Source organism: Lonchura striata, chromosome 19 (genome assembly GCF_050655825.1).
Source record: "Lonchura striata isolate lonStrDom1 chromosome 19, ASM5065582v1, whole genome shotgun sequence".
Classification (NCBI taxonomy): domain Eukaryota; kingdom Metazoa; phylum Chordata; class Aves; order Passeriformes; family Estrildidae; genus Lonchura; species Lonchura striata.
In genome coordinates, this window is record NC_140721.1 from 4,378,268 (window position 1) to 4,402,772 (window position 24,505).

Genomic DNA, 24,505 nt, shown 5'->3' on the forward strand with positions numbered 1-24,505 from the left:
GTTAAAATAACTTGCTCAGTTTTTTTAGGAACTGCTACTCAACCCTATCTGTGGGATGTTTTCTGCTGTGGGGTGGCTGTGGATGGGATTTTCTAGCCCTGCTTTTACTGGGCATGGTGTTTGGGGAGGGATTGCTAGATGCTTCTCCCTTCCTTCCCTTTTAGATACTTGCCCTTTTCTCCACTTTTTCCTTAAACATCAGTTTGCTGGCATTGGCAAGGCCATGAGCCGACCTTGACCTGACCTGCTGTGCTGTTCTCATGAGAAACTTATTTTTGAGTTTTGCATCAGGAGAGCAGAAAGGTGGGACTTGACCCACTTATATAGCCAGACCCTGTGCCCAGCCAACATCCCAAATCTGCACGGATATTTATCTGACTTGAGGAATCCACTAAAGAACAGGGCAAAACTGGCTCTTTTCCCTGCTTGGGAAGCACCAGCACTGGGGTAGTAAATCAAAGCAGGTGTAGAGCTTCCAGTGCTGGAGGAAGAAATTAACCTGTCCAGGTCTGGAGTGATGGGATAGGGCACGTCATGGCTCACTTCTCCTGGGCAGAGAGATGATCTTGACAAAATTTAGTAACCTCTAAATTTAGGTACCTTTTTCTCATAATTGCTTTTCAGCCTCCAGGACTCTCACAGAGATTGATGATGTCCGGGGCCATCACTTTCTGGGAGCTTCTCTTATTTAAATTCCATCCTGCATTGCTTGAATCTTTTCCATCTCCATGTGAGGCAGTAAGGCTCTTCCAAATATAATAGGCCAGTGCTCTCTCCTGTGATTTGGCGGAGAGTGTCTGTGGGGACTGGGAGTCCCCCTGGTTATTTTCCTCTGGGAAACCAGAGCATTTCAGTGCTTAGTCATTCTTTTTTATGTACTTCTGTCTGTTCAATACATGAGCAGAAATTCTCGTGTTTTCAGTTCAAAATGGTGCTTTTAGCAGTACTAGGATTCTTTTTATTTGTCAGACTTTTCTTCGTTTAGAAAAATGAAAAAACTACCTTTTCCTTGGAGTTTGTTGCAATTAAGGTTCTTAGATATTAGTCCATGTGAAAATTCACCCTGGAGTGTGTTAAATTCAGTCTCAGAGACAGTAAAATACCTACGTTAGTGGTCACTGCTCTTGTGATCTCTCTCCACACACTGCCACATGATTTTTTGTTCCTTTGGGGATGTGCACCGTATTTTCTCTAACCTGCTGCTGTTTGTTCTGTGTCAGCACTTCGTAATTCTCCTGTTTGTGTGTTGCAGGAGGTCCCTGAGCTGCCTGGTGCAGGTCATCTCACGAGATCCCACTCGGAAAATGCCATTTCTGTGAAGGAAATTATCACAGAGATCGAGTCAATCAACCAGGGAACAGGACCTGCCCAGCAGAAAGAGGGTTCAGCCATTCTCAGCCAGACACCAAAGAGGAACACGGTGCATGACCTGCCAGTGGAGGTGATTTGGACATCAGAGAAGTTAGAACAGAGTGAAGGAGCCTGTGCTGGACACCAGGAGAAGGAGAAGGACCCTCTGCCAACTGAGCAGGAAGAAGCCCCATCTCTGCAGCTGTATTCTGGTAGGTCAGACCTGGAGGAATGCAGCTCTGGTGGGGAGCAGCAGGAGCCTCGTGGCTCCATCAAGCCCGAGCCCAAGTGGTGCCCCGGCTCCGTCCGGCGAGCCACGCTGGAGTTCGAGGAGCGCTTGAGGCAGGAGCAGGAGCACCAGCACACGGCCCCAGCCTGCACTTTACCCACCCGCAAGAACTCCAGGAACGACTCTCCTGCTGCCGAGCTCCTGCCGCGGGGGAAGAGCGAGGAGCCGCCCCTGGAGCTGGCTCCGGAGGGGGACAAGGCGCCGGCTCCGGGCGCTGAGGAGCCGCTGCCGCCTCGCGGGGCACAGCAGCCTGTGGGCAGACACCTGCCTGCACCCCTGGGCCCCCCTGCCCAGGAGTGCCTGCCCGCAGAGCCCAGCCCGGGGCAGGAGGGAGCGGCGCAAGAGCGCAGGACAGTGGTGTCGTTTGACGGGACGGAGGAGCCATCCCTGTCCTCCCTCCTCCCAAAGAGAATCGAAATCATCGAATACACCCTCACGGTCAAGCCTGCGGAGCAGCACCCCGATACAAGCTGTGAGCAGGGCGGGCTGGCCACGGCCACCCCGTCTTTAGATGAAAACTTGAACCCCTCGATGTGCTTGGAGAAGGCTCCAGCGGATCCCTCCCCACCGGAGCACGCGGTACGCAAGCAGGCCGCCTTCGCCGTGGGCAGCCCCAGTGGGGAAGGCAGTGGGATGTCTGCTCACCTCGGTGCTGCTTCTCCCTCTGCCCTGGTGACCTGTCCACCTTCAGCCAGCCTCGAGCACTCTCCTTACCCCTCCTGCATCATTCACCTGGAAGGTGTCACCGAGCAGAGCACGGGTACAGACGATGAGCCGGTCACACCGTGTGGCACCGAGGGAGATGCGACTCTGCCATTCAGGGACAGTCCCAGACCTCTCTGCGGGGGCGGTGCTGGCATCTCGAGGCAGCTGAGCAGCGAGGACTTCAGCAGGCAGCGTGCTGAAAACATGGACCTTCTGGACATCTCGTTCCTGTGTTACAGCCTCCCTCACAGCTCCAGCAGCCTCAGCGTGGAGGAGCGCTCCAGCAGCCCCGGGCCGGTCAAGCAGCGGGCGAAGGAAATAGAGGCTCGGATCCGACATGCAGGGCTCACCAGACCCTCCCACATGAAGCGCTCGGCATCCCTAGCCAAACTGGACTGCCTGGACCTCTCCAAGGACGACTTACACGACAGGGAGTCAGCCTCTTCCAATGCCAACCCGGTGCTTCTCACCTGCGTTGCCCTCAGTCGGGGCTTTTGTGGGGGGAGGTTGGAGAGGGACTCGGAGAGCACGTGTGGGAAGCATCGCCTCTCCTCCCCGGAGCCCACTAAGCATTTTGTGGAACAGCTCAGAACAGCCGAGTGCATTGCCCAGAGCATGCCGGTGGAGAGGCCGCTGGCTCAGTACGCCAAAGAGTGCAGCTCCAGCCAGCAGAGTTTGTGTTCCAGCGCAGATCCGACGTGGACTAGCTCCGGGGAGGGCCCTCCGCTGCTCCAGGTGCAGGTCCTGGACTCCTTGTCTCCATCTCAAGCTCTGGCTGTTGCCCCACGGCAGCAGCACGGGAGAACTCACCCTCTGAGGAGGCTCAAAAAGACCAATGACAAAAAGCGGACAACCAATCCCCTCTACAACACGATGTGATCCTGGGCCCTTGGCTGTGATTTCTTACCCAGAACCTGTGGTGTTGCTTTCACACAAGGGGCAGGTGTAATATATGGAACATGCACTTTATTGGTTAATTTTATATATATTGTCATTTTACTGTTCCTGGCGCATGTAGGTGTGGGTTGGTTCTTCTGTGTGTGATTCTGACTGCAGGACTGTTTGGGTTTTTTTTAAGTTTAACTCAGATAACCTCAAATGTTCTTTTTTTTTGTTGTTGTCAGTTTGTTTTAAAAGAACACCTTTATCTTGAGAAAATTGATTATTGGCTTGCTTTGGCAAGGTGGAGTTTTGCTTACAACCAGATCCTAGTTCCTAACTTGAATTTTCCCCATGCCTTGAAATGGTGCTGGGCAGTTGGTGGGGTGAGAGCCCCTGAAAATGTGAAGGTTGTGCCAAGGTCCCTTTGTTTGGCCTTTCTTTTATTCTTCAAACTGGAACTCCACCATGCTGGCAGATCCCTCACAAAGCTGCTTCAGGACAAACGCCCAGGGCTCAGTTCAGCTGGTGCTTCCCCATAAGGAGCACTCAGGGGTAAATCTTCCCAATGGACGGGCTCTAATAATCCTGGGCAGCACCAAGACCAGCTCTCCCATCTGCCATGGGGCACACAGAGCTCTCTGCTCTGTCCTGAGGTGGGGCAGAGCTCCTCCAGGAGCTGCTGGGTTCACCTCTACCCCCAGAGCCAGTGTTCTTTTAAAACAAACGCCTCATTAGGGTTTTAACCCTCCCATTACTTGAATACTGCTGTGGGCCTTCCAAGTTCATGGCCATATCATCTGTCCTCTGCCCCAAAGCTGTTCTTGTGCTGCCTGAGTTTCCCTCTCTCCTCTGCCATGCTCACAGATGTTTCTGGTGGCTCCCAAAACTTGAGCTGTTTTTGTTACATGACATACTGCCCTTAATGCATAGCTTTGTCCTCTCTGCTGTCACTCCTGACTTTAGACCCAGAGGGAAAATATTTTCTGGAAGTTTTTTCTTTCTTTTTATTTTTTCTTTTTTTTTCCCCTTTTTTTTTTTTTTGCCTAAATTGTATATATGATATTTATATGATTTTTTTGTCTTTTCTATGTTTTTTTTTTTAAAAAAAAAGAAGGGCAAGACTGCATTCTGTAAACTGGAAAACAAACCCACTTGACTCAAACTCAGTGCTGTTCTTTGTGATCTGCACAGACATGGGAGTGGATTTGACATTATTAGCTGTCTTCCCTTTCCAAAAGTGAGCCTGGATGCCAAATGTGTCCCTTCTCCTCCAGTCCTGTGTGAACCCCCGTTGTCCCGCTGTGGGAGGGGCACTGTGTGTCTGCCCATCTCCTTCCTGCTGGAAGCTGGGTTCCAGGAGTGCCAGTTGGACATGGAAAGCCTTTGAGATGCTCCGAGCCATTCTGCAGGTTCTTGCTTCCCTGGAGAAACTGTGTGAAGGCTCTGCTCCAAATTTCAGCAAATTGTTTTGTGGTTTCTGAGCAGTTTGGCTAAATCAAAGCTGCTCATTTCTAGCTGTGTGGATCAGCAAGTTGTCCCTGTGCTGTAGGAGCAGAGGGAAAGGCCAAGGGGAGCTCTGGGTCCTGTCCACAGTCCCGTGGCAGCCGTGTCAGAGCTGGTGCTTGGCTGGGGCCCAGACCTGCCCTCTGGGGAGGAGCAAAGCAAAGAGAAGATGCAGAATGGCTCAGGCTGCTGAAGCCTGGCATGGAGAGGATGTGGTGTGGGAGGAGCTGCAGCCAAGCCCGTGCCTAGAAAGCAGCCCTAAAGCTGCAGAGCCTTGCAGGCTCAGATGGAACAAACTCCTCTTGAGCTGGAGAGGAGCACACGGCACTGGAGTATTGGGAAGTAGCATCTGCCTGCCCCGGGGAAGGGCTGTGGGGTATCCTCAGCCCACAACTGGTTGGCAAGGTAGTGCCACCTTGCTGCCCTCCTGTAGCCCCAGGGTCCTCCTGTGCTGCCTTGCAGCCTGGGCAAAGCCTGTGGGTCTGTCTGTGCTCCAGCAGCCACGAGCACTGTCGCTCCCTTTCCTGAGCTCTGGCAGGGGGTTGCTAGCTGTGCTGGAGCACAGCCCTGTCCTGGGTCCAGCAGCACGTCTTCCCAGGCCATTTCAGTCACTAGAAGTCACCCAAGCCCCTGGTCCAGGAGGCCAGATATTTCTTTGGGACACCGAAAGACATGTGGCTTCTCCTAGCCCGCTCCAGCTGGCTCCGGAGCAGGGCAGGCAGTGTGGAAAGGCCAAGTGGCTCATGTCATCTGGAGAAAGGAACAGGTTCAGTCCTTGCCTCCCCCACAGCCTTCATCAGGCCCCACTGCCCACCGATCTGACCCCAAGGACGTGCCTGCCTGCCTCTCCACGAGTGGAAGGGACTGGTTGCCAGCAGCCTGCCTTGCATTGGAGGGTGCATGCTTGGCTGGCAGCATGTCCTGGTGACAAGGATCTGCTCAGGAGGGAAAAGCCCTGTGTAGAATTTATTTCTCTTGAGAAGGCAGGAGGAGAAGAAAAAGAATTGGATTCTTTGCCCAGCTTGATCTCAGGAGAAATGCCCTCTGGGAAGGGTCTTTGATGCAGACCAGAAATGCTGTTTCCTTCCAATACTCAGCTGCTCTCCGGGTGCTTCAGCTGGGGAGAGCAGCAGAGGGGCAGAGGCCCCTGCAGGGAGGTGCTTTGCTGTCCCTTTGTCCTTGGCTCTGGCCCAGCACAACTGTTTTTTCTCTGAGAAGGCTGTGGGCAGGCAGAGGGACTCAGGAAAGGTGGTTCTCTTGCAGAGTGATGAAGGCCTTGGAGGTCTGGAGGCTCTGAGCAGGATAGCAGGAAGGGGACAGACTGGAGAGGTATGGACCTCCTTTTCCAGTGTCTGGACAATGAAGCCACCAAGCCCCTGGCATCGGAGGTCACTGCTGGGGACAATTGTCCCTCTCAATGCTGGTGGCTTGTGGGAGGCGATGACTCTCTCCTGGTTCCTTAGCCACCCCACGAGAGCTTCTTGTGACCTGCTGAGCACAACAGGGAGCAGCAGCACCTCCAGGGTGCTCAGCAGCTGACAAGCCTCGCGGGTAGAGGGGGTTTGGGAGAAACGTGTTGTTTTAAGGGCATTTTTGTACAAAGCAACTGTTCTTTGGTCTCTGGCGGAGCCTCTCGGAGGACGCTTTATTGTTTACATTGACTCCTGTACAACGTCCCAGCCATCGCTGCCCCGTCCCAGCCGTACTGTACCGTGTGAGCCTTGCACAAACGGACTGTGTGTGCGTGAAACTGGTTTTACACTGCGTTCATTGCACTCGGTGGTGTATGTGTGTGTGTGTGAGTGTGTGTCCGGTCTGCTTGAGAAGTTGTGACCTGTACAAATCTCTCCCCCCTCGGCCCTTTCCTGGGGGGCACAGTCCCAGCGGGTGGCAGGAGATGACGCCCTTCTGGCTCACTTGGATGTTCAAACTGAGCAGGGATTAGCTCCGTGTCCCTCTTCCAGCAAAGGCCTGGTGGAAGGGATCCCACCCCACCTCCGGCTGCTCCGGGGACCTCCTGGGAGCAGCGAGCTGGGAATCCGTGGCCACAGGGGCACAGCACCTGCCGGAGGCTCCGGGAGCCCCACAGCTCTGGCAGGAGGAAGCCATACCCAGCACAGGGCCCTGCTCCCCGCACGGTGCGTCCTGCCTTAATCGGGTCCTGGCTCCACACAGACACCCCCACTTCTCCCCCAGGGAGTGGGGCAGAGCAGGCGCTGGCCTGGCGCAGGAGGGCTCGGGGCCTGTCCAGCAGTGCTGCCAGAGGTGCTAACAGCCTGCCCACGCTGCAACATCTCTGTTGGCACGAGAGAAGGTGCCAGTGCCTTTTATTTTCCTTTCTGGAGATGTGACGTCCGTGCGCTGGCTGGTAGGGATCGTCCAGGGCCAAGCAGCTCGCGGTGGGGTTGCGAATCAGGGAGGGGAGCACTTCTGTCTGCCCCTCCTGGATCTTCCTTGGTGGCTGGGATCGTCCCCTTTTCCCCTAAAGACTTTATGACCGATGTGCTCAGCTGTTTTTAAATGTGAACTTGTGCACTGATGTGCAGATTCAATGTTCTTGTTACCGAATGAATAAAAGTTTTATTTTGGAAGATGACAAAGGTGTGTGGTTTCCTGTTTGGGATCGGGGCTGGGGCTGAGGGAGTGATCTGTGCTGCTCTCAGAACATGGGGTGTCAGTGGGGGTCTGGAAAGCCAGAGTGGGGATGTTCACTCTCGTGAATGGCCCCGTCCTGTCCCAAGTGATGGAGCTGTGCTTCCAAGCAAGAGCTACTTCCAGACCACGCTGCAGTTGCAGGGGAGATTCCAGGGGTGAAGTATTTAAGACTGTCAGGATGCTGCAGGTGCCCTCCTTGCACTGCTGCAGACACAGAAGTTCTGAGGAAGATTGTCCTTACAGCCCTTAAACCCCTTGGATTTAAGCTCCAGGGGGGATGTGAGGTTTTACCTGGGCACTGGACAACTTGTCTCTGGTTTGGGTTTTGCTCTACTGTGGCAAGAAAGGCAGTGCAAGGGTCTCTGTGGTCTTGCTGTGAGCAAAGGATTTGAGGAGAAAGCCAGGGCTCAGCCTCACCATCCATGCAGGAGCTTCCCACCAGGCCAGAACTGGGTGGGCAGCAGGGTGTGGGGCCAGGGCAGCAGGGCTGTCGCTGTGGGTCTGGCAGTGTCTGGGGTGCCCCATCCCTTCCTCCTGCCCCCAGCACCAGCTGGGGAAAGGCTTCCCAGGGCCTTTTCTTCACTTGCTGGGGATGTGTCTTGGAGTTAAGGACACAGAGTGAGCCAAGGCTGTGGTGGGACAGGGAGAGCAAGGGGTGCCTCTGCAGCCCCCTCCCTCCCTGCCACCCCTTTGGCCGGGCAAACAAGGATGTCACCTCTTCCCTGCCTTTTTGCCAGCTGCCCCCTCCTGCCCGCTCAGCCAATGCTCGTCCAGCTCCACATGGTGCCCTTGTAGGGTCCAGGGCTTTGCTGCCTTTCCAGGAACCACCGCTCCCCTCCTCTGGTCCCTGAGCCCTACAATCCCTTAATCCCCTTGGGCCAGGGCATCCCTGCAGGGCTGGACTTCACTAAATCCCAAATCTGATTTCTGGATGTTCCCGTAACCATCCTGCTGAGCTGGGGCTGAGGTGGGCTTGCAGACCCTTTTTTTCCTGGGGGAGGTGGGGACCCGTGGGGTGCCGTGAGTGTTGGGGCAGCCCACGGCCACGATCCCTGTGGGGCCGGGCTGGCCCCGGGCTGCGGTGGGACCCACGGCAGGGTCACCGCCCTGTGCAGAAGTGACCCCCGGGGTGATGCCCCGCCCCTTGGTTTCTCCCAGTACTTCAGAAAGGCTCGGGGGGCTTCTCCTGCCTCCCATCTCCCACGCACCGCGCCGGGGGGCTGCGGGCAGCCGTGGGACCCTCCCCGCTCTCAGGGGAGGAGCGGGGGCGGCCGTGCCGGGGCTGCCCCGACCCGCGGGCAGCGCGGGGGGCCGGGCAGGGCGCGGGGCAGGCGGGGCCGGCCGGGCCCCCCCTCCCCTCCCGGTGCCCGGCTCGGCTCAGCTGTTCTCTGCGGCAGCGGCACCGCGCGGGGCCGGGCCGAGCCCAGCCGAGCGGGGCCGGGCGGAGCGGAGCCGAGCGGGGCCGGGCCGGGCCGGGCCGGGGGGAGCGGGCGCGGCGGGGCCGGAGCGGCCGGAGCGGGCGGAGCGGAGCCGAGCGGGGCGCAGCGCGGAGCCGGGCGCGCCCGGGCGCGGAGGAGCCGCGGAGCGCAGGTGGGAGCCGGGCGCGGGGCGGGGGCGGTGGGCAGGCACGGGGGGCCGCGGGCAGCGGGGCTGAGCCCCCCGGGCCCCGGCCCCTCGCCGCCCGCCGGCGGGGATGGCTATATTTGGACAGTGACCTCTGGTCGTTCCCGAGCAGCCGCTGCGGATTCAATTGTGGCAACGTAATGGCACGGCCGGGGAGCGGGGAGCGGGGCTGTCCTGCCCGTATCCTGCCCGCACCCTGCCCGTATCCCGCTGCACCCCACCTGCACCCCACCCCGCTTTGCCAGCATCCCACCCGACCCCGCTTGTGCCCTGCCTGCACCCCACCCAGCTCTCACGCCTGCACCCCACACCTGCACCCTATTCAGCCCTGCCTGCACCTTGCCAGCACCCCACCTGCTCCTACCACCCCCTCCTGCACCCTACACGTTGCCTGCACCCTGCTCAACTCCACCTGCACCGCATCTGCCCCCCACCTGCACCCCACCCGCTGCCTGCACCCTGCCCAGCCAGCCAGGCCGTCCCTTCCTTCCCTGCATGCTGACAGCCCGGACTCTGCTCCCACTGGCAATGGTTGAGGTGCTGGTAGAGCGTCCCCACGGAGCCCACTCGCTGCTCCCCGGGGCTGGGGAGCATGCTTGAGAGCGGGGGGTGACACCAGCAGTGCCGCGGTCCAGCCGCGCTTGGCAGCCGGGCTCTGGGTCCCTTAGCACCCAGCTCCAACCCGTTCAGCCAGCCAGAGATGATGCTGAAGTGCCGTGAGGGCTCTGGGGACGCTCAGGGACTGGGCAGATGTGGTTTGGCAGGGCGCTGCAGGTGCCCTAGACAAAATCCACCGGCTGGGACATGGAGGAGCAGACCTGCTCCTGCCTCTGCCCGCGCTGCCTCTGTGGGCTGGGGACAGGGGTGCCTGGCCATGGTTTGGTGGCTGGATGTGGCTCCTGACAATGGCTGCGTACCCAGAAGAGCACAGGGATTCCCCAGGGTAGCCAGCGGCTCATGGGTGCTGCAGAGCCCCAGCTCCAAGGGTTTTGATGTTCTGGGTGTCTCAGTCTCCCCCTGGGGCAGGTCGCAGGAGCAGCACAGGCTGGGGGATGAGATGGGTGACTGTGGGCATCGTGCCCAGCTGTGGCTGAGGGCTGGGGACCCCACTGAGGCCCCGGGGGGGCTCCTCCACACCCCAGTGTGCCCATGGGGTTGTGTGTCTGTGCCAGGTCCAGCCTTTACCCAGGTGGGCATGCAGAGTGGGTGGCAGGGATCTGTGGCACGGGACAGGGATCCATGGAAGGAGGTGTGAGCCACCAGCAGGCAGCTCTGGAGGCACAGTCCTCCTCCTGGGTGCTGGGTCAAGCCAGGCAGCCTCAGGCCACTGATGCAGGATGGGATGCAAGGGGACAAGCTGTGACCTGGTGCATGGCACCTTTATGTCCACCGCAAAGTCCCCTCCACCCTGCTCCTCTGCTGCAGCAGCTCCTGTGCCAACCCCAGTGCCAGCCACGGGGTATAGCAGAGCTGTGGGGTATGGCACAGCCACAGGACATGGCACAGCTTTGGGACATGGCACAGCTGTGGGGCACGGCACATCTGTGGGACATGGCACAGCTGTGGGGTATGGCACAGCCACAGGGCATAGCACAGCTCTTTGTTACGGCATGGCCATGTCCCTGCCCAGTGCCAAGTGGCTCTGGCCACCACTGACAGCCCCCACCACCTGCAGCACCCCCACATCCCTGCACGAGGGTTGCCCCTGCTCCCTTGATGTGGGCTCAGAGCGGCACCATCTCACATCTCACATCTCATTCCCCACCACCTCAGCATTCCCAGGCTTCCCGCTGTGCCCAGAATAGGAGAAGTCTCTTGGAGCACGAGGCCTGAGGGGACAGAAACCCCTCCAGGGTGGGGAGGTGGTGGCCTGACCGTGTCCCCCCAGCCATGAGCCGCCGCGTGGTGCGCCAGAGCAAGTTCCGGCACGTGTTCGGGCAGCCGGTGAAGGCAGACCAGATGTACGAGGACATCCGTGTCTCCAAGGTGACATGTGACAGCTCCTTCTGCGCTGTCAACCCCAAGTTTGTGGCCATCATTGTGGAGTCCGGAGGTGGCGGGGCCTTCATTGTCCTGCCCCTTGCCAAGGTGAGTGGGGAGGATGCTGGGGTTTGGTCACGCTGCTGAGATGTGTTGGGGGAACGTGCTGCTGATGGATTTTGCTTTTGGGGACCTGCTGTGGCCCCAAAGCCCCCCAGTTTTCCCCCAGCATCCCCTCCTCATGTGGGGGTTCAGGGTAGGAAGAACCTGGGGGGCTCATTGGCATCTGCCAAGGGTGACATCCCTGGGGCAACCAAGATGACTGGAAAACCCCCAGCTGCCTTCTCCCCAGCCCCAATTCCCTGGGGGCACAGCATGCCCAGGGAGCAGCACCCAGTGGAGTGGGGACCTGCCCTGCCAACCCTGGCAGAGAGACTGGGAGAGGGTCCCCAACCCCTCCTTGCCATCAGAGCAGACACAAATCAGCCTCTCACGGGTCACATCATTCCCTCTGTGTCCCTATGAGGCCTTGTGCCAGGTGAACCCCATTTGCCCCATTTGCCTCAGTTTCCCCCTTCAAACCAGGTGCAAACCTCCGGCCACTGCCGGAATCCCCTGCATGTCCCCATTTGTGCCACAACCCACGTGGCGGCCAGGCTGGGCTTTGGGGGGGACCCTGGCGGGGTCTCTCCCAGGGGACTCATCCTGGCGCCTCGCCGTTGCAGACAGGACGGGTGGACAAGAACCACCCGCTGGTCACGGGACACACGGCGCCCGTGCTGGACATCGACTGGTGTCCCCACAACGACAACGTCATCGCCAGCGCCTCGGAGGACACCACCGTCATGGTGAGGGGCTGGACGCCGCGTGGGAGGGGTGGCGGGCGCTGGGGGAGCGGTGCAGAGCATCCCCCCCTCCCCTCGCCGCCTGTGAAGTGTCACTGGCCTATTTTTAGCCCCGGTGCCATGCGTTCGCGCTGGCGGCGGCTGCTCGCTCCATGATGCAGCAGTTTGTGCTAAATTTACCCTCCCTGGCGACTCAGCACGCCGGAACAGCTGGGGGGGTCTGGGGGCTGCACCCCGGCCGTGCCCCCCTCCCTGTGCCCACCTGCACCCCGATGCTGGTGATGCACTCCAGGCTGGAGGCACTGCTGGCATCCCCTCGCCACTCTCCTTGCAGGCTGAGCTGGGATTAATGATGAGGTTAATTGGCTGCCAGGCCCTCATCTGCTTAGTGCTCACACACAGGGTGGTCCCCAACGCCCTGCTCTCCGTCCCCCTCCAGGTGTGGCAGATCCCTGACTATGTCCCCGTGCGCAACATCACGGAGCCCGTGGTGACACTGGAGGGACACTCCAAGCGGGTGAGCATCATCTCCTGGCACCCCACCGCCCGCAACGTCCTGCTCAGCGCAGGTAAGGGGGTCCCGGGTCACCCTCCCCGGGGTCACGGGAGATCCGTGGGGTGACAGCACCTGCCCCCTCGGTCCTCTGCAGGCTGTGACAACCTGGTGATCCTCTGGAACGTGGGGACTGGGGAGATGCTGCTGGCTCTGGACGACATGCACACTGACCTCATCTACAACGTGGGCTGGAACCGCAACGGCAGCCTCCTCGTCACCACCTGCAAGGACAAGAAGGTCCGCGTCATCGACCCCCGCAAGCAGCGGATCATAGCGGTGAGCGCCCCTGCCGTGTCCCCCCGTGCCACCGCGGGGTCCCCCCAGTGCCTGCCTGACCCTACTAACCCCGCACCGCGCGTCTCTGTGTTTGGTTTAACCCGCTAACGCCGGCGCAGGAGAAAACCAAACCGCACGACGGCACCCGCCCCATCCGCGCCATCTTCGTGGCCGATGGCAAGATCTTCACCACGGGCTTCAGCAGGATGAGCGAGCGGCAGCTGGGCCTCTGGGACCTGGTACGACGGCGGCTCCGGCCCGGCCAGCGCCGATCCCGTGGATCTCAGCCCAGCCGGGAACGCGCTGGGGCTGGGGACGCGCTCTGGCAGCACGTGCTCAGGGGCATGGTGGAATAGGACTCGGCGGCTGTTCTGGGGGACAGATCCGGACCCCCTCCATTTTCCCCCCTTCCCGTGCCCCGTGCTGACTGTCTCCCCCCTCCCCCCAGGAGAGGTTTGCCCCTCACGAAGGGCTGAGGCCCGTGCGGGCCATCTTCACACGGGAAGGACACATCTTTACCACGGGCTTTACCAGAATGAGCCAGCGGGAGCTGGGCTTGTGGGACCCGGTAACGAGGCCGCATGGAGTGCTGCCCTGGGAACTTGGCCCCCTGGACCCCTTGCTAACCCCCCCCTGCCCCAGGATGCCATGTCTGCTGCATCCCCTTCCCAAAAGATGCCAAGTTCCCAAGTGTGCCGTGCTGTGCTGGGGTGGGGAGGGGGCTGGAGGCTGGGGAAGGGGGGTACAGCCAGGCTGGGGGGTACCCAGCCATGCGGGTAAACAAGAGTGGGGCTGGGGGCATGCCAAGCTGCCTGCCTCAGGGGTTGTGTACCCTGGAGGGGACAAGCCCTGTCCCCCAGTGTGCCGTGGCTAATGTGTGTGACTAACAAGGGTTGGGTGGGGGTTTTGGGGTCACTGCTCACACCCCTCCACCACTGCTCCGGCCCCCCAGAATAACTTTGAGGAGCCCATTGCCCTGCAAGAGATGGACACGAGCAACGGGGTCCTGCTGCCCTTCTACGACGCCGATTCCAGCATCGTCTACCTCTGTGGGAAGGTAAGCCCCTTCCCCGGGGTGCACCCCCCATGCCACCCTGTCCCTGAGGCTGCCACGGCTGGCTAACGCCTGTCCCCACCCCTGCAGGGTGACAGCAGCATCCGGTATTTCGAGATCACGGACGAGGCACCCTACGTGCACTACTTGAACACCTACAGCAGCAAGGAGCCCCAGCGGGGCATGGGCTTCATGCCCAAGCGTGGGCTGGATGTCAGCAAGTGTGAGATCGCCAGGTGAGAGCCAAGGGGGCCGGGGGGAGCCAGGGGGATCAGGGGGGCCAGCAGGGCCCTGACTGCCTGTGCCCCACGCAGGTTCTTCAAGCTGCACGAGCGCAAGTGCGAGCCCATCGTCATGACGGTGCCGCGCAAGGTGAGCCTGGGGGGGGTCCCAGGGGAGATGGGGGCCTGGGGGGAGACACCCCAATCTCACCATGGTCTCTCTCCCTCCCGCAGTCAGACCTCTTCCAGGATGACCTCTACCCCGACACGCCAGGCCCCGAGCCGGCCCTGGAGGCAGATGAGTGGCTGTCGGGGAAGGACGCGGAGCCCATCCTCATCTCGCTGCGGGATGGGTACGTCCCCATCAAGAACCGCGAGCTGAAGGTGGTCAAGAAGAACATCCTGGACAGCAAACCCCCGCCAGGCCCCCGACGCAGGCACTCCACCTGCGACTCAGACTTCTCGGTGAGTGTCCGGGCATAGGGATGGGTGGCAGCGGGGCTGTCCCCTGCCCTGGGGTGGCATGGGAGGAGCCAGAGTGGTCGGTGACCCTGTGTTCCCCCTCCCTGCAGCAGCCAGCCTTGGAGGAGGTGCTGGAGGAGATCCGTGCCCTGAAGGAGACGGTCCAAGCGCAGGAGAAGCGCATCTCCGACCTGGAGAACAAACTCTGCCAGTTCACCAACGGCACGGACTAGCACGGTGGCCATGACCAGGGCAGGGCCAGGACTGCCCCGGCCTGCCGGGGATCAACGCCGAGTCCCCAGCGTGGGCAGGAGCCCGGAGCCGTGTTCTTTCCCCAGAGGAGCCGACGGGGCAGGGAGGGGTCGGACCCTGACCCCTCCTCCACTGGCATCATTGGCATCCTGCTCGCGGGGTGTCCTGGCACAGGGGCACCCCGCTGCAGCACCGCAGGCTGGGGCTGCCGAGCATCCCGGCGTGGGGCCCTGCATGCTGGGCACCAGCAGCCTCCCAGGACAGGGAGCTGCCGGGCCCCCCAGCCAGGATGTGCTTGTGTTCGGTGCTACACCCCCACCCCAGCACCCCCTCACCTCCCCTGCCCCATCGGCCCCTCGGCGGGTGCTCCCAACCGGCTCTTTGCTCCTGGACCCCTTTAATAAAGGGCTCAGCCACCCTTGGCTGCGTGGCAGGTACCGGGGATGAGGGACCACTGTGCCAGGGGTGCTGCCTGCACCCCTCTGCCAGCACCCCCTGCCTGCAGAGCCCCGGCCCAGGCAGAGGGAGGCCGAGAGAGACAAACATTAAAGAGCATTTATTGGTGTTGGCCGCGGTCGGAGCTGCTCGGGCTCCCCCGGCCCTGGCCCAGATGTTGCTGTGGGGTGCACGGGTGGGTGGAGGGAGGGGCACCAGCTCTGAAAAGTCCCAGGGGAGCGAGCCCAGCCCCCCCCTCACCCCGCAGCCCCCAGCCCCCCGTGTGCAAAGGGGGAGCAGCCGGGGCAGGGGGCCGGGGTTAGCACCATTTGACAAAAGGTTTCTCTCGGGGTCAGTGCCCGGGATGAGGGGGTGCAGCGCTGCCAAGGGGGGGCATCCGAGCAGGGTGGAGGGGTGCGAGCAGGGGTAAGGGGGGTGACACTGGGCCGCCTTTCACAGGCACCCCTTCAGCTGCCCCAGCAGTCCCCGTGCCATGGGGGGCGGCTGTGCAGCCCCGCGCTGGCTGTGGGGTGCAATAGGGCCGAGCCCCCACCCCTGCTGGCAGGCAGAGCAGCTCCCGGGTAAGTGCACTTGGTAGCGCCTGGGCAGGGGTGGAAGAGAGAGCTGGGCAGAGCCCCCTGGCTCTGGGGCACCCCGGGACCCCCCGCAACTGGCAGCCCACCCATCGGGGCAGGATGTGCCCCCCACCGCCTTCCTGGGGTGAGGGGCTGAGCAGCACCCCGTAGGGCGGCTGGGGGAGTAGGGGTGTCCTGGAGAAGGGGTACAGTCCATGGAGTTGCCCTCCCTGGTCCCTGCCACCCCATGTGTAGGGTTAACACCCACCCCAACCCTGTGCTGCTGTGGGGTGCCCCCACCTCACCCCAGTATTGCCCCAGCTCTGGGGACGTTCTCCCAGGGCCAAAATCCTGCTCCCCCTCTTCCCCATTTGCCCTCCGCAGTTCCTGGACTGGCTCCCCCCACACCGCTCCCCCTCTGTGCCCCCAGCCACGTCCCCATCCCCAGTGGGGTGGGCGAAGGGGCTCAGTGGGGCTGCGGGGTCACTTCTCCGTCAGAGAGAGCTGCAGGATCCGCTGCAGATCCTCCTCCTCCTGGCGCGTCCGGCGCTCCGCTTCCTCCTGCTCCCGCGCCGACAGCGCCATGGCCAGGCGCAGCTGCTCGGCGTAGCTGGGGAACAGCGCGCCCGGGCCCCGGCCGCCCCCCGGCCCCGGCGCCACGGGGGGACGCGGGGCTGCCGTGTGCTGGGGAGTCCTGGGGGGCAGCAGGGGCTCAGTGGGGTCCCCGTGGGGCCGGCACCCACGCCCACTCCCCCCAGCATGGCTGGCCAGACCTTACCAACCTGTCTCCCCGGCGGCCCTCGTGCGACATGGGGTGGGTGCCCGGCTTGCTGTTGGTCAGTGCTTCCCAAATGGTCACCTGTGGCCGGTGAAAGAGGGGGGCTTGGAGGGTGGCACCCCAAAAAACAGCTCCCCCAGCATGGACTCTGACCCGCCGCCATGGGATAAAGGGATGGAGAGAGGCGGGGTGAGTGGGGATGGGCAGTGGGGTCTCTCAGCCAGGAGGAGGCGAAGGGGTGGCAGTGCCCACCTGGTCATACTCGCTGCCCGCTTCCAGCAGGCTCTGCTGGATGGCGAACTGCAGCAGGTCATCCTCGTCCTCCCGCAGGGCGTCCTGGTGGGTGCCCACCACGCTGTACCCCCGCGGCACCTCGAACAGCGCCGGGTCCATCTCACACGCTCGGCACGAGGCTGTGGGGAGACCAGAGCCCGCCTGGCTGGGCACCCGTGGGGTCCCCTTCCTGCTCCACCCCACCAGTTGTGTGTCCCTTACCCTGCTGTGACCCACTCCACCAGCTGTGCCCCACTGGGACCCCTTCCCATCCCACCTCACCGTGTCCCCGCCACGTACTGAGGGAGCTGGAGCTGCTGACGCTGGAGGAGTCGCTGCTGGGCGAGGGCGCCTCGCTGCTGGGGCTGTGCCGCAGGGAGCTGACCGGCTCGTCACACCCATTGAGGTTGCCGAAGGTTATTCGGGCATTGAGGATATGGAAGATGGGGATTTCTGCAAGAAAAAGGGGAAAAAAAGGCGAGGAGGGAAGCTGGCTGTGCCACCCAGGTCAGCAGCAGAGCCCAGTCCATACCAATCTTGACGGGGAAGCCCGGGGGGAGCCGCAGGGTGATGAAGTCCCGCAGTTTGGCGAAGAGCGCGTTGCTTATTGCCATGAGGTCGATGATGGGGGCAACCTGCTCACACAGGGACAGCGGGTGGTCCTCACACAGCCACAGCTTCGCCTTGAACCTGCCAGGGACAGGTGTTGGGCTGGGGACCCCCACCTGTCCCCAGTGGAGGTGGGGACACAGGGAGTCCCTGTCTGCTCCTCCCCATCTCACTTCTGTGTCTTGGTGGTGAGCTCCATGGGCCGCCCCATGTCGCGGTTGCCCAGCTCGAAGTTGGGGTTGAAGTACTCCTCAGGGGTGATGGCAGTGGGGTTGGCGTGGCTCAGTGTCTGTGTGATCAGCGTCTGCATGAGGGGACAGCCCCGTGGGGTGAGAGGGGAGGTCTGACTGCTGGGCCACCCCCTCCGACCCGAGACACTCACCCCGTTGTTGGGCCCCACGTGCTGCTCAGCGATGCCCAGGAAGGACTGCAGGGGGGTCTTACAGCCTGTGGGAGAGGAGGGGGTGAGGGCAGAGCCGGGGGAGCCCTGGCCCCCCCAGCCCGTGCCGGCTCCACCTTTGCTCTTGCCCTTGTGCTGGTCTGAGAGGTGCTCGGTCCGTGTCCGTGTGATCAGCTCCACGTTGGAAGCGCCATAGACCTGGCCGAGGATGGGGAATGGCAGAGGTGGGCACCTCACAGCTGCAACCAACCACAGCGCCCTGGGCAGCTCAACTCCCTGCCCCTCACCTTCGCCTCGTACCCGTTCACCATTTCCGTCTTCTCGCTCCTCCAGCCCAGGATCCCGGACTTGTTCCTAGGGTGACACGGCACCATGAACTTGCTTGGACAGCCCGGGGTGCCAGCACCCCAGGGGTGAGCTCGATGCCACTCCAGCCCACCTCTCGAAGGCGATGTTCTTGGTGTCGAGCTGGGTGGTGACCACGGGGGCCGTCAGCCGCCCCATCACCTGCTCCTCGGTGGGCTGCACAGCAGCCAGCAGCACCTCCTGGTCGTGGCCGGCCAGGGCCAGCGTCTCCGAGTAGACCACCCGCCTGTCATGGTCAATCTCCATCACCACCGCACTGCTGTCTGCAGGGAATGGGGGCAGGACAACCACGGTCCCCACCGTGTCACCCGGCACCACTCCCCAGTGAGGGGCACGTGGCGGTGTCCCCTCACCTTGTCCCCGAAAGACGAAGCTGCGGTTGCCCCGCTGCCAGGTCATATGGTCGAAGCCCAGCAGTGTGGTGTCCACCCGCAGGTTCTGGCCGCTCTTCCACACCTTGTAGGTGTCGCTGGGGCAGATTTTGGACACCAGGGGCACTGGGGAGAGATGCCGATAGCCCAGCCGGGGATGGGGACACCTGCAGCCCTGAGGGGGCTGCCAGCACTGAGCTGGGTGGGGGATGCACCTGGGGAACGCGATGCCTTGGCAGGATGGGGGTCTGCAAGCTTGGGGTGTCAGGGGGCAAGGGAGCAGGTGACCCCCAGCCTCGGGATGGGGATGGATGCTGGGGCTGGAGGATTTCACTGGGAAATTCCCACTCCCCCCACAGCCACGCTGTGCCCCGAGCTCACCCCAGCTGGTGAACTCCCACTTCATCTCCACGTAGAAGTCCTGGGCCTGTGGGGAGCGCAGAGGGGTCAGGGGGATGCCGTGGCCGCAGCCCCACCGCCCTGCCGAGGGAGGTACCTTGCGCAGCTTCTCCAGCAGGACAGGGATCCCCGCCAGGCGCTTGATGGCCCTCTGGTAGTCACGGTAGCGCAGGACCAGCTGCACCAGCTCCAGGTCACGGGTGCTCACAGCCTCCTGCAGGACTGTGGGGCAAAGGGGCAGTGTCCAGGGCCGTGGCACAGCATGGCACAGCATGGCACAGCATGGCACTGCAGAGCTGGGCGCTGCACAGGAGCACCACGGCAGCAGCGCCCTGGGGAGCTGCAGCACCATGGCCATGCCTGTGCCCATGTTCATGCCCGTGTCCATGTACACATCTGTGTCCATGCTCATGCCCACGCCCATCTCCATGCCCACACCTGCATCGGGGCAGCTTGAAGGAGGATGGAGGGCAGCAGCCACCCGCTCACCTGTCCATCCGCTGCGGTTCTCCTTGCCCACGTCGGCGCCATGCTTCAGCAGCACTCTGGCACACTCGAGGTGGCCCAGCGTGGTGGCCAGGTGCAGGGGAGTGCGTCCTCGGGGGTCCAGCTGCTCGATGTCGGCCTGCCAGGAAGGAATGAGGCTTTGAGATCACTGGGGTGGCCAGACCTTCCTCCTCAGTGCTCTCCCACAGATGTACAGCTCCCAGACACAGAAAGCAGCCAACATTTGACAGTATAGGAGAGCAGCCCCACCCTGACCTCTCCCAAGAGAGGTACCTCCCTGCTGCCACTGCCAGACCCATGGAGAGAGCATGAAAAGCACGACGGTGGCTGCCAGCACCCAGCACACCTCATCACAGCCAGTCTGGGCTGCACCCACCAGGAGGGCACAGAGCAGGAGCACGCCATGGCGGTGGGGGGCACAGATGCCCCTGGCACAGTGCACGCAGCTCTGCACATTTCCATGCAGCTGCACGCTCCAGCAAAGCCCCCACCTCTGGGATGTGGAGGGGGCTGTGCCCAGTTGCCAGGCAGCAGCTGCCGGCAGCCCCCTCCGGCAGGGCCGGGAGCGCGGGGGGCGATGCGGCTGCGGTGGGCGCACGTGTTCCCCTGCCTGAGCCGGGGGCGGGCGGCTCCGAGGATCCCCGGGGCCCTGGGGAGCCGCCGCTGTTTGTGCCAAACCCGGAGCCTGGCACCCAGCCAGCCCTCAGGAATCCCTGGTGCGGCGGCGGGTGGGCACCCCGGCACCCCCGGGCCCTGCTGCCCATGTGGGAAGCAGCATCGCAGCCATGCCCAGCTGGGGATATGGCTCAGGAAGGGTGGGCACCCTCTGTGCCCCCAGCAGCCAGCTGGAGTAGAAGTGCCCAGAGCCAGGGCAGGAGGTAGTGGGGCAGTGCCCAAATAATTGGTTTTGGGGAGGCCACCCACAGGAGAACAAAGGTGGGGTGCAGGACCCACAGGTGCCAGCTGGGACCAGGAAGGCAGAGATGTTTGGACATGGGCAGAGGTGGAGCACGGGCTCCCTGGTACCCCAAAGTCTCACCTGCAGCACATCCCTGCCTTGCTCTGGGCATGTCCTGCATTGCTGCTGCCCAGGGATGTTCCTGTCCCTGCCCAGGCTGTGCATTCCCGTGTCCCTCATCCCCAGGGACTCACCAGGAAGGGGGACCCCCCCAGTCTGCCCACACCACTGGAGTAAAACAGCCCCCCAGTTCCCTGGGAGGCAACGTATCGCTCCAATGCTCTCCAGGCGACTGCTGCTTCTTAATTGCACTAATGAAACTGCTCTAATTAAGGCAATCACCCCCCAGCTGTGGGCGGGGGCAGCAGGCTCAGTGGGGCTCCCCAGCTGCCGCCCTGCCCCAGCACTGGGCAGGATGAGGGTCCCCAGTGTGGGGACACAGTGCTGGAGCCACCCCAGGGGACATTGGCATGACCCAGATTTTGCCAGCAAGAGCTCAGTTCTGAGCCCTGCTCTTGGGTTGGCTCCAGCTTGGGGAACACAGCACAGACCTCCAGGTGCTGCCCATCCTGGGGCCGTGACAGCCACCGGGGATGAGGACAGGGAGGGGTGGCTTTGGGGTGGCAGCGGTGCAGTGCAGAACCGCAGCTCAGTCGCTCCTCCTGTGCCAGCCGGGCACGTGGCACAGCACGTTCCTCCACTGGGGCTGTTCCTGGGTTGGAGAACCCCAGCTCCTGCTCCTGGGCAGCAACAGGGGACACGAGCCAGCACGCAGAGATGGTGCCAGGCACTGGTGTCCCCGTTCAGCCCCGGGTCCCTGTCACGCCTGAGGGGGCAGGCTGTGGTGAGGGGTGTCCTGGCACAACAGGCTCCATGGCACTGCCTGCCACATCCTCGTGATGTCCCTGTCAAGGGGACCCACTGACCCTTGCTCCCTTGTTGAGGCAAGTGTGGATGGGAGCCCATGGTGACAATTTGGGGGTGACAGACATAGAACCCTTATGAGGACAAGGAAAGGAACAATGCTGTCAGCTGCCCCAGTGCTTCCCAACCCCAAACACCTGCACTGGGGAGGGGCAGCACGTGGAGCCACTGCCCTGTGGGGGTCACCAGGACAGAGGAAGGGAAGAGCCCTGGGCAGGGGAGCACCCAGCCTCCAGCATTTCACACAGCATCAGCCCCAGCCCCTCACCCGGGGGATGCTCTGGCAGGGATAAGGGCTGAGCTGTGTCCCTGGATGCCCTGGACAGAGCAGGGAGCCTGGGCTGGCCCTCACCTCCTTCCCCCAAGCCCCCACCTGCCCCAGAGTCTGGCCTGCAGCACCCACGCTCCCCCCCTCCTCCCCCTCACCCCTGGGGTGCACACATGGCTGGCTTTGCTCTCACCCAGCAAATGCCAGCGGGGGCCAGGGCAGAGACAGGCTGGAGGGTTGGATTCTCCCTGCAGCGAGCGGGTCAGAGCCCCCCCGCAGCCCCTCCACCTCCCCGGCTGCCGAGCCCAGCTTTGATCTCCGCCCGCGCTGAGCTCCCGGGAAGACTGACCCCAAATTAGCACGAAAATAAAAACACTGGCCATGGGGTGGGAGACCGGGGCGATGCTGGCGCAGCCTCCGGCTGGACCCCACAATAGAGACGGGTGTGGCGGGAGCCATCGCCTGCATCCCGGCGGGAGCTTCGCGGCACAATGACCCCCGTTTCACGCATCACCAGGGTCCATCCAGCACGGCCCTCGGTGCCTTGGGGTTTGGGAACCCGGGCCGAGAGACTGGGGATGCTCAGCACAGCTTCCCCGCCAGCCTCCCTCCAGCGCCTGCGGTTTCCTGCGTCTTCGGGGTTGGGTTTTAATTACCTGAATTGCATCGCCACGGGGGAGAGGGAGGCTGGGAACCCGCCGGGGAAGCACCCACACCCCGCTCCATCACCAGGCGGCTGGGAGGTTCCCTGGCTGAGGGACAAAGTGGGTCCCCTCACCATGAGGAGAACCCTTGTGGGGCTGGGGGGCTGCGCCCCGACAGCATCAGGGCCCTTGTCCCCCCGCCCCCAGGGGCTCAGCCTGAGGGTGCGGAGCTGATGCTGCACCCCCAGGGGGCTGGCAATACCCTGAGAAGCGGGGTGCGGGCCGGGGGTCTGCAGAGGCCTAGCAGGGAGCCGGGGACACGTGCGGAGGGCTGCTCGGGGCTGCGTGTGCTGGAGGATGCAGGGGACCCGCGGGTGGCACCCACCGCTCCCTGGCAGCCCCGGGGACAGCGGGCACAGTCCCGGGGTGCGGGTGGGGACACACAGCGCACCCCCAGAGCCCCGCCAGCGCAGAGAGCGACCCCATCCTTATCACCCCCCTCATCTCCATCCTCATCCTCACCCCGGCCCCGAGCATTGCATCAGCCCGAGCGGAGCCGGGCCGGGCCGGGCCGTGCCGGGAGTGTCCCCGCGCCGCCCCACCTGCTTGGCGCTGAGCTCCCGGTCCAGGTCACGGGCGCGGTTGTGCCAGACGAGGTAGTGCAGCGGGTACCTGCCCTCCGGCCCCTTCCTGCCCGAGCAAGACGCGAGCATCCTCCGTGCATGCTGGAGCGGCGCGGCGGGCGCGGCGCGGGGCGGCGCGGCGCGGGGCGGGGGGGCGCGGGGCGGGGCGGGCCACCACCTCCCGCCCGGTGCTTCCCCGGCCCCCCCGCACCGCCCGGCCTCATGGGACTTGTAGTTGCCCTGCCCGGCATCGCCCCCTTCTCCTTCCTCATCTTCATCCTCCTCTTTCCTCGCCCCCCCTCCCGCACCGCTCAGTCCATCACCGCGGCTTCCGATCCCGCGGGGGGGACCTGCGAAGGGGCACCCCATTGGCGATTAGCATCCTCCCCACATTGCCCCCTTTCCCAGGCTGATCTTCCCCTTCCCAGCTGATCTCCGCTCCCCCGGTGGGGCAGCGGACCCGGGCATATGGTGGGGCAGGGGTGAAGGCGGCAGGTGGGGACCAGGTGGGGGGACCCCGACTCCCGGCCCCGCAGCACCAGGCACGGGGCCCCCAGCCCCGTTTCCTTTTCCGCCCGCGTCTCTCCCGGGCGGGCGTCGCGTTTTCCGGCTGCCGCCCGAGAACAATGCAAGGCTGGGCCTCTGCGGCCGCCCCGGCCTCCGCCGGCGCCACGCTCCCGGCCCCGCACCCCGCTGCTCCCCACCCTGCCATGGGAGGAGCCCCCCGCTGTTGTTCTCTGCTCGGCCGTGGCGGTGGTCGCATCCCCCCGCCCCTGTCCCCGCACAGCATCCCCCGTCCCCGCTGCCCCATGATGTCGTGAGCAGCCCGCGGTGAGGCCACCCCGCCTGCCCCACGGCGGGGGGACACCATGCGACCCCGCTCCTGCTGGGGTCTGACCCCCCCGGCTGGCTGTGGGGCACCCATCGGTGTCCCCTCTGGTACCTAAAGGGTCGCAGGAGGGAGCAGACCCCATACAGTCCCCAGTCCTCCCCACCCACCCCCAAAATCCCCAGTGGAGCACCATAAAGGGGTGTGTGGCCCAACCCAGTGTCCTGGAGAAGGGGTGTGTCCGGGAGTGGGGTACACAGCGTCAGAGGTGGCATGGGGAAGAGGGCTGGGGCTGCCCCAGGACTGCGGCTGGATCCAGAACAAGTGTCCAGAGCAGGACTGCAGCAATTTGGGGGTGCCCTGGGCTGGGACTGGGGGTACACGGGACCCGGTACAGGAATGGGATCAGTGCCACCCCTCCAGGATAAACAGGACAAGGGCGGGGAGGAGGACCAGGACAAAATGAAAATGGGACCGGGAGTGCACCGAGGACGGGCACGGGGTCAGGGCTAGGGGATGCCCGGGATCAGAGCAAGGGCAGTGCTGACGCCCAGGAGCAGGTGAGGTGCCCCGGTCCGGGACCGGGCTGTCCGGGGGGCGTTTGCAGGTGCGGGTGCGGGTCGGGGGCGGTGCCGGTGCGGGTGTGTGCAGCGGTGCCGGTGTCCGCACGAATTCTTGTGCGCGTCCGGGTCCGTGTGCGGGGCGGGGGCGGTCCCGGTGCGTGTCCCGGTGCGGGGCGGTGCCGGCGCCGGTGCGGGTTCGGGTGCGGCTGCGAGTGCGGGGCGGTGCCGGTGCCGGTGCGGGGCGGCCGCGGCGGCGCTGCCGGTGGCGGGGCGGGGGCGGTGCGGCCCCTCCTCCGCCGGGGCCGGGCCTGCGCCGCTTCCTGCGGAGCC

General features: G+C 63.2%; 3 protein-coding genes across 12 annotated transcripts in view; 2 read left to right on the top strand and 1 right to left on the bottom strand.

The window, feature by feature from the left end:
• The window catches only part of SSH2 (slingshot protein phosphatase 2), a 90,426-nt gene extending 83,097 nt beyond the window's left edge, over positions 1–7,329 (top strand). For both annotated transcript variants that reach the window (XM_031506469.3, XM_021551047.4), the window contains one exon: positions 1,253–7,329. In XM_031506469.3, the coding sequence (XP_031362329.3) occupies positions 1,253–3,223 (1,971 nt within the window). In that variant the 3' untranslated portion in view covers positions 3,224–7,329. The remainder of the gene's footprint in view (positions 1–1,252) is intronic.
• A 1,510-nt stretch (positions 7,330–8,839) lies between these two features.
• Positions 8,840–15,071, top strand: CORO6 (coronin 6). Of its 7 annotated transcripts, XM_077787526.2 has the most exons (12): positions 8,840–8,974; positions 10,781–11,095; positions 11,713–11,835; positions 12,272–12,401; positions 12,483–12,664; positions 12,784–12,903; positions 13,113–13,232; positions 13,617–13,721; positions 13,809–13,954; positions 14,033–14,090; positions 14,174–14,404; positions 14,512–15,071. In XM_077787526.2, exons 2-12 carry the CDS (start codon positions 10,898–10,900, stop codon positions 14,632–14,634), a joined length of 1,536 nt encoding a protein of 511 aa, XP_077643652.1. In that variant the 5' UTR covers positions 8,840–8,974; positions 10,781–10,897; the 3' UTR covers positions 14,635–15,071. The 7 variants fall into 7 exon arrangements, with proteins under 7 accessions (XP_077643652.1, XP_085413460.1, XP_085413463.1 ...); XM_085557334.1 differs by lacking the exon at positions 13,113–13,232; XM_085557337.1 differs by lacking the exon at positions 13,113–13,232 and having other exon boundaries at positions 14,515–15,071.
• Positions 15,072–15,194: 123 nt separating this feature from the next.
• On the bottom strand, positions 15,195–22,945 carry ANKRD13B (ankyrin repeat domain 13B). Of its 3 annotated transcripts, XM_085557332.1 has the most exons (15): positions 22,763–22,943; positions 19,349–19,484; positions 18,957–19,081; positions 18,842–18,887; positions 18,443–18,586; positions 18,163–18,352; positions 18,011–18,077; positions 17,840–17,921; positions 17,706–17,770; positions 17,497–17,627; positions 17,247–17,404; positions 17,015–17,167; positions 16,694–16,854; positions 16,446–16,522; positions 15,195–16,357 (listed from the first exon to the last, which is right to left on the bottom strand). In XM_085557332.1, exons 1-15 carry the CDS (start codon positions 22,871–22,873, stop codon positions 16,147–16,149), a joined length of 1,857 nt encoding a protein of 618 aa, XP_085413458.1. In that variant the 5' UTR covers positions 22,874–22,943; the 3' UTR covers positions 15,195–16,146. The 3 variants fall into 3 exon arrangements, with proteins under 3 accessions (XP_085413458.1, XP_085413456.1, XP_085413457.1); XM_085557330.1 differs by having other exon boundaries at positions 16,442–16,522; positions 17,706–17,921; positions 22,763–22,945; XM_085557331.1 differs by having other exon boundaries at positions 17,706–17,921; positions 22,763–22,944.
• Positions 22,946–24,505: the final 1,560 nt, after the last annotated feature.

What these genes read in the sequence shown, in the direction of transcription:
- CORO6 (XM_077787526.2), top strand. Translation starts at nt 10,898, where the DNA reads ATGAGCCGCCGCGTGGTGCGCCAGAGCAAGTTCCGGCACGTGTTCGGG. An exon ending in CGGAGGACACCACCGTCATG is followed by an intron (nt 11,836 to 12,271) that starts GTGAGGGGCTGG and finishes GTCCCCCTCCAG; the next exon opens with GTGTGGCAGATCCCTGACTA. An exon ending in CCTGCGACTCAGACTTCTCG is followed by an intron (nt 14,405 to 14,511) that starts GTGAGTGTCCGG and finishes CCCTCCCTGCAG; the next exon opens with CAGCCAGCCTTGGAGGAGGT.
- ANKRD13B (XM_085557330.1), bottom strand. Translation starts at nt 22,873, where the DNA reads ATGCTCGCGTCTTGCTCGGGCAGGAAGGGGCCGGAGGGCAGGTACCCG. An exon ending in TGAACGGGTACGAGGCGAAG is followed by an intron (nt 17,922 to 18,010) that starts GTGAGGGGCAGG and finishes ATCCTCGGCCAG; the next exon opens with GTCTATGGCGCTTCCAACGT. An exon ending in CGGGCAGCGAGTATGACCAG is followed by an intron (nt 16,523 to 16,693) that starts GTGGGCACTGCC and finishes CACCGGCCACAG; the next exon opens with GTGACCATTTGGGAAGCACT.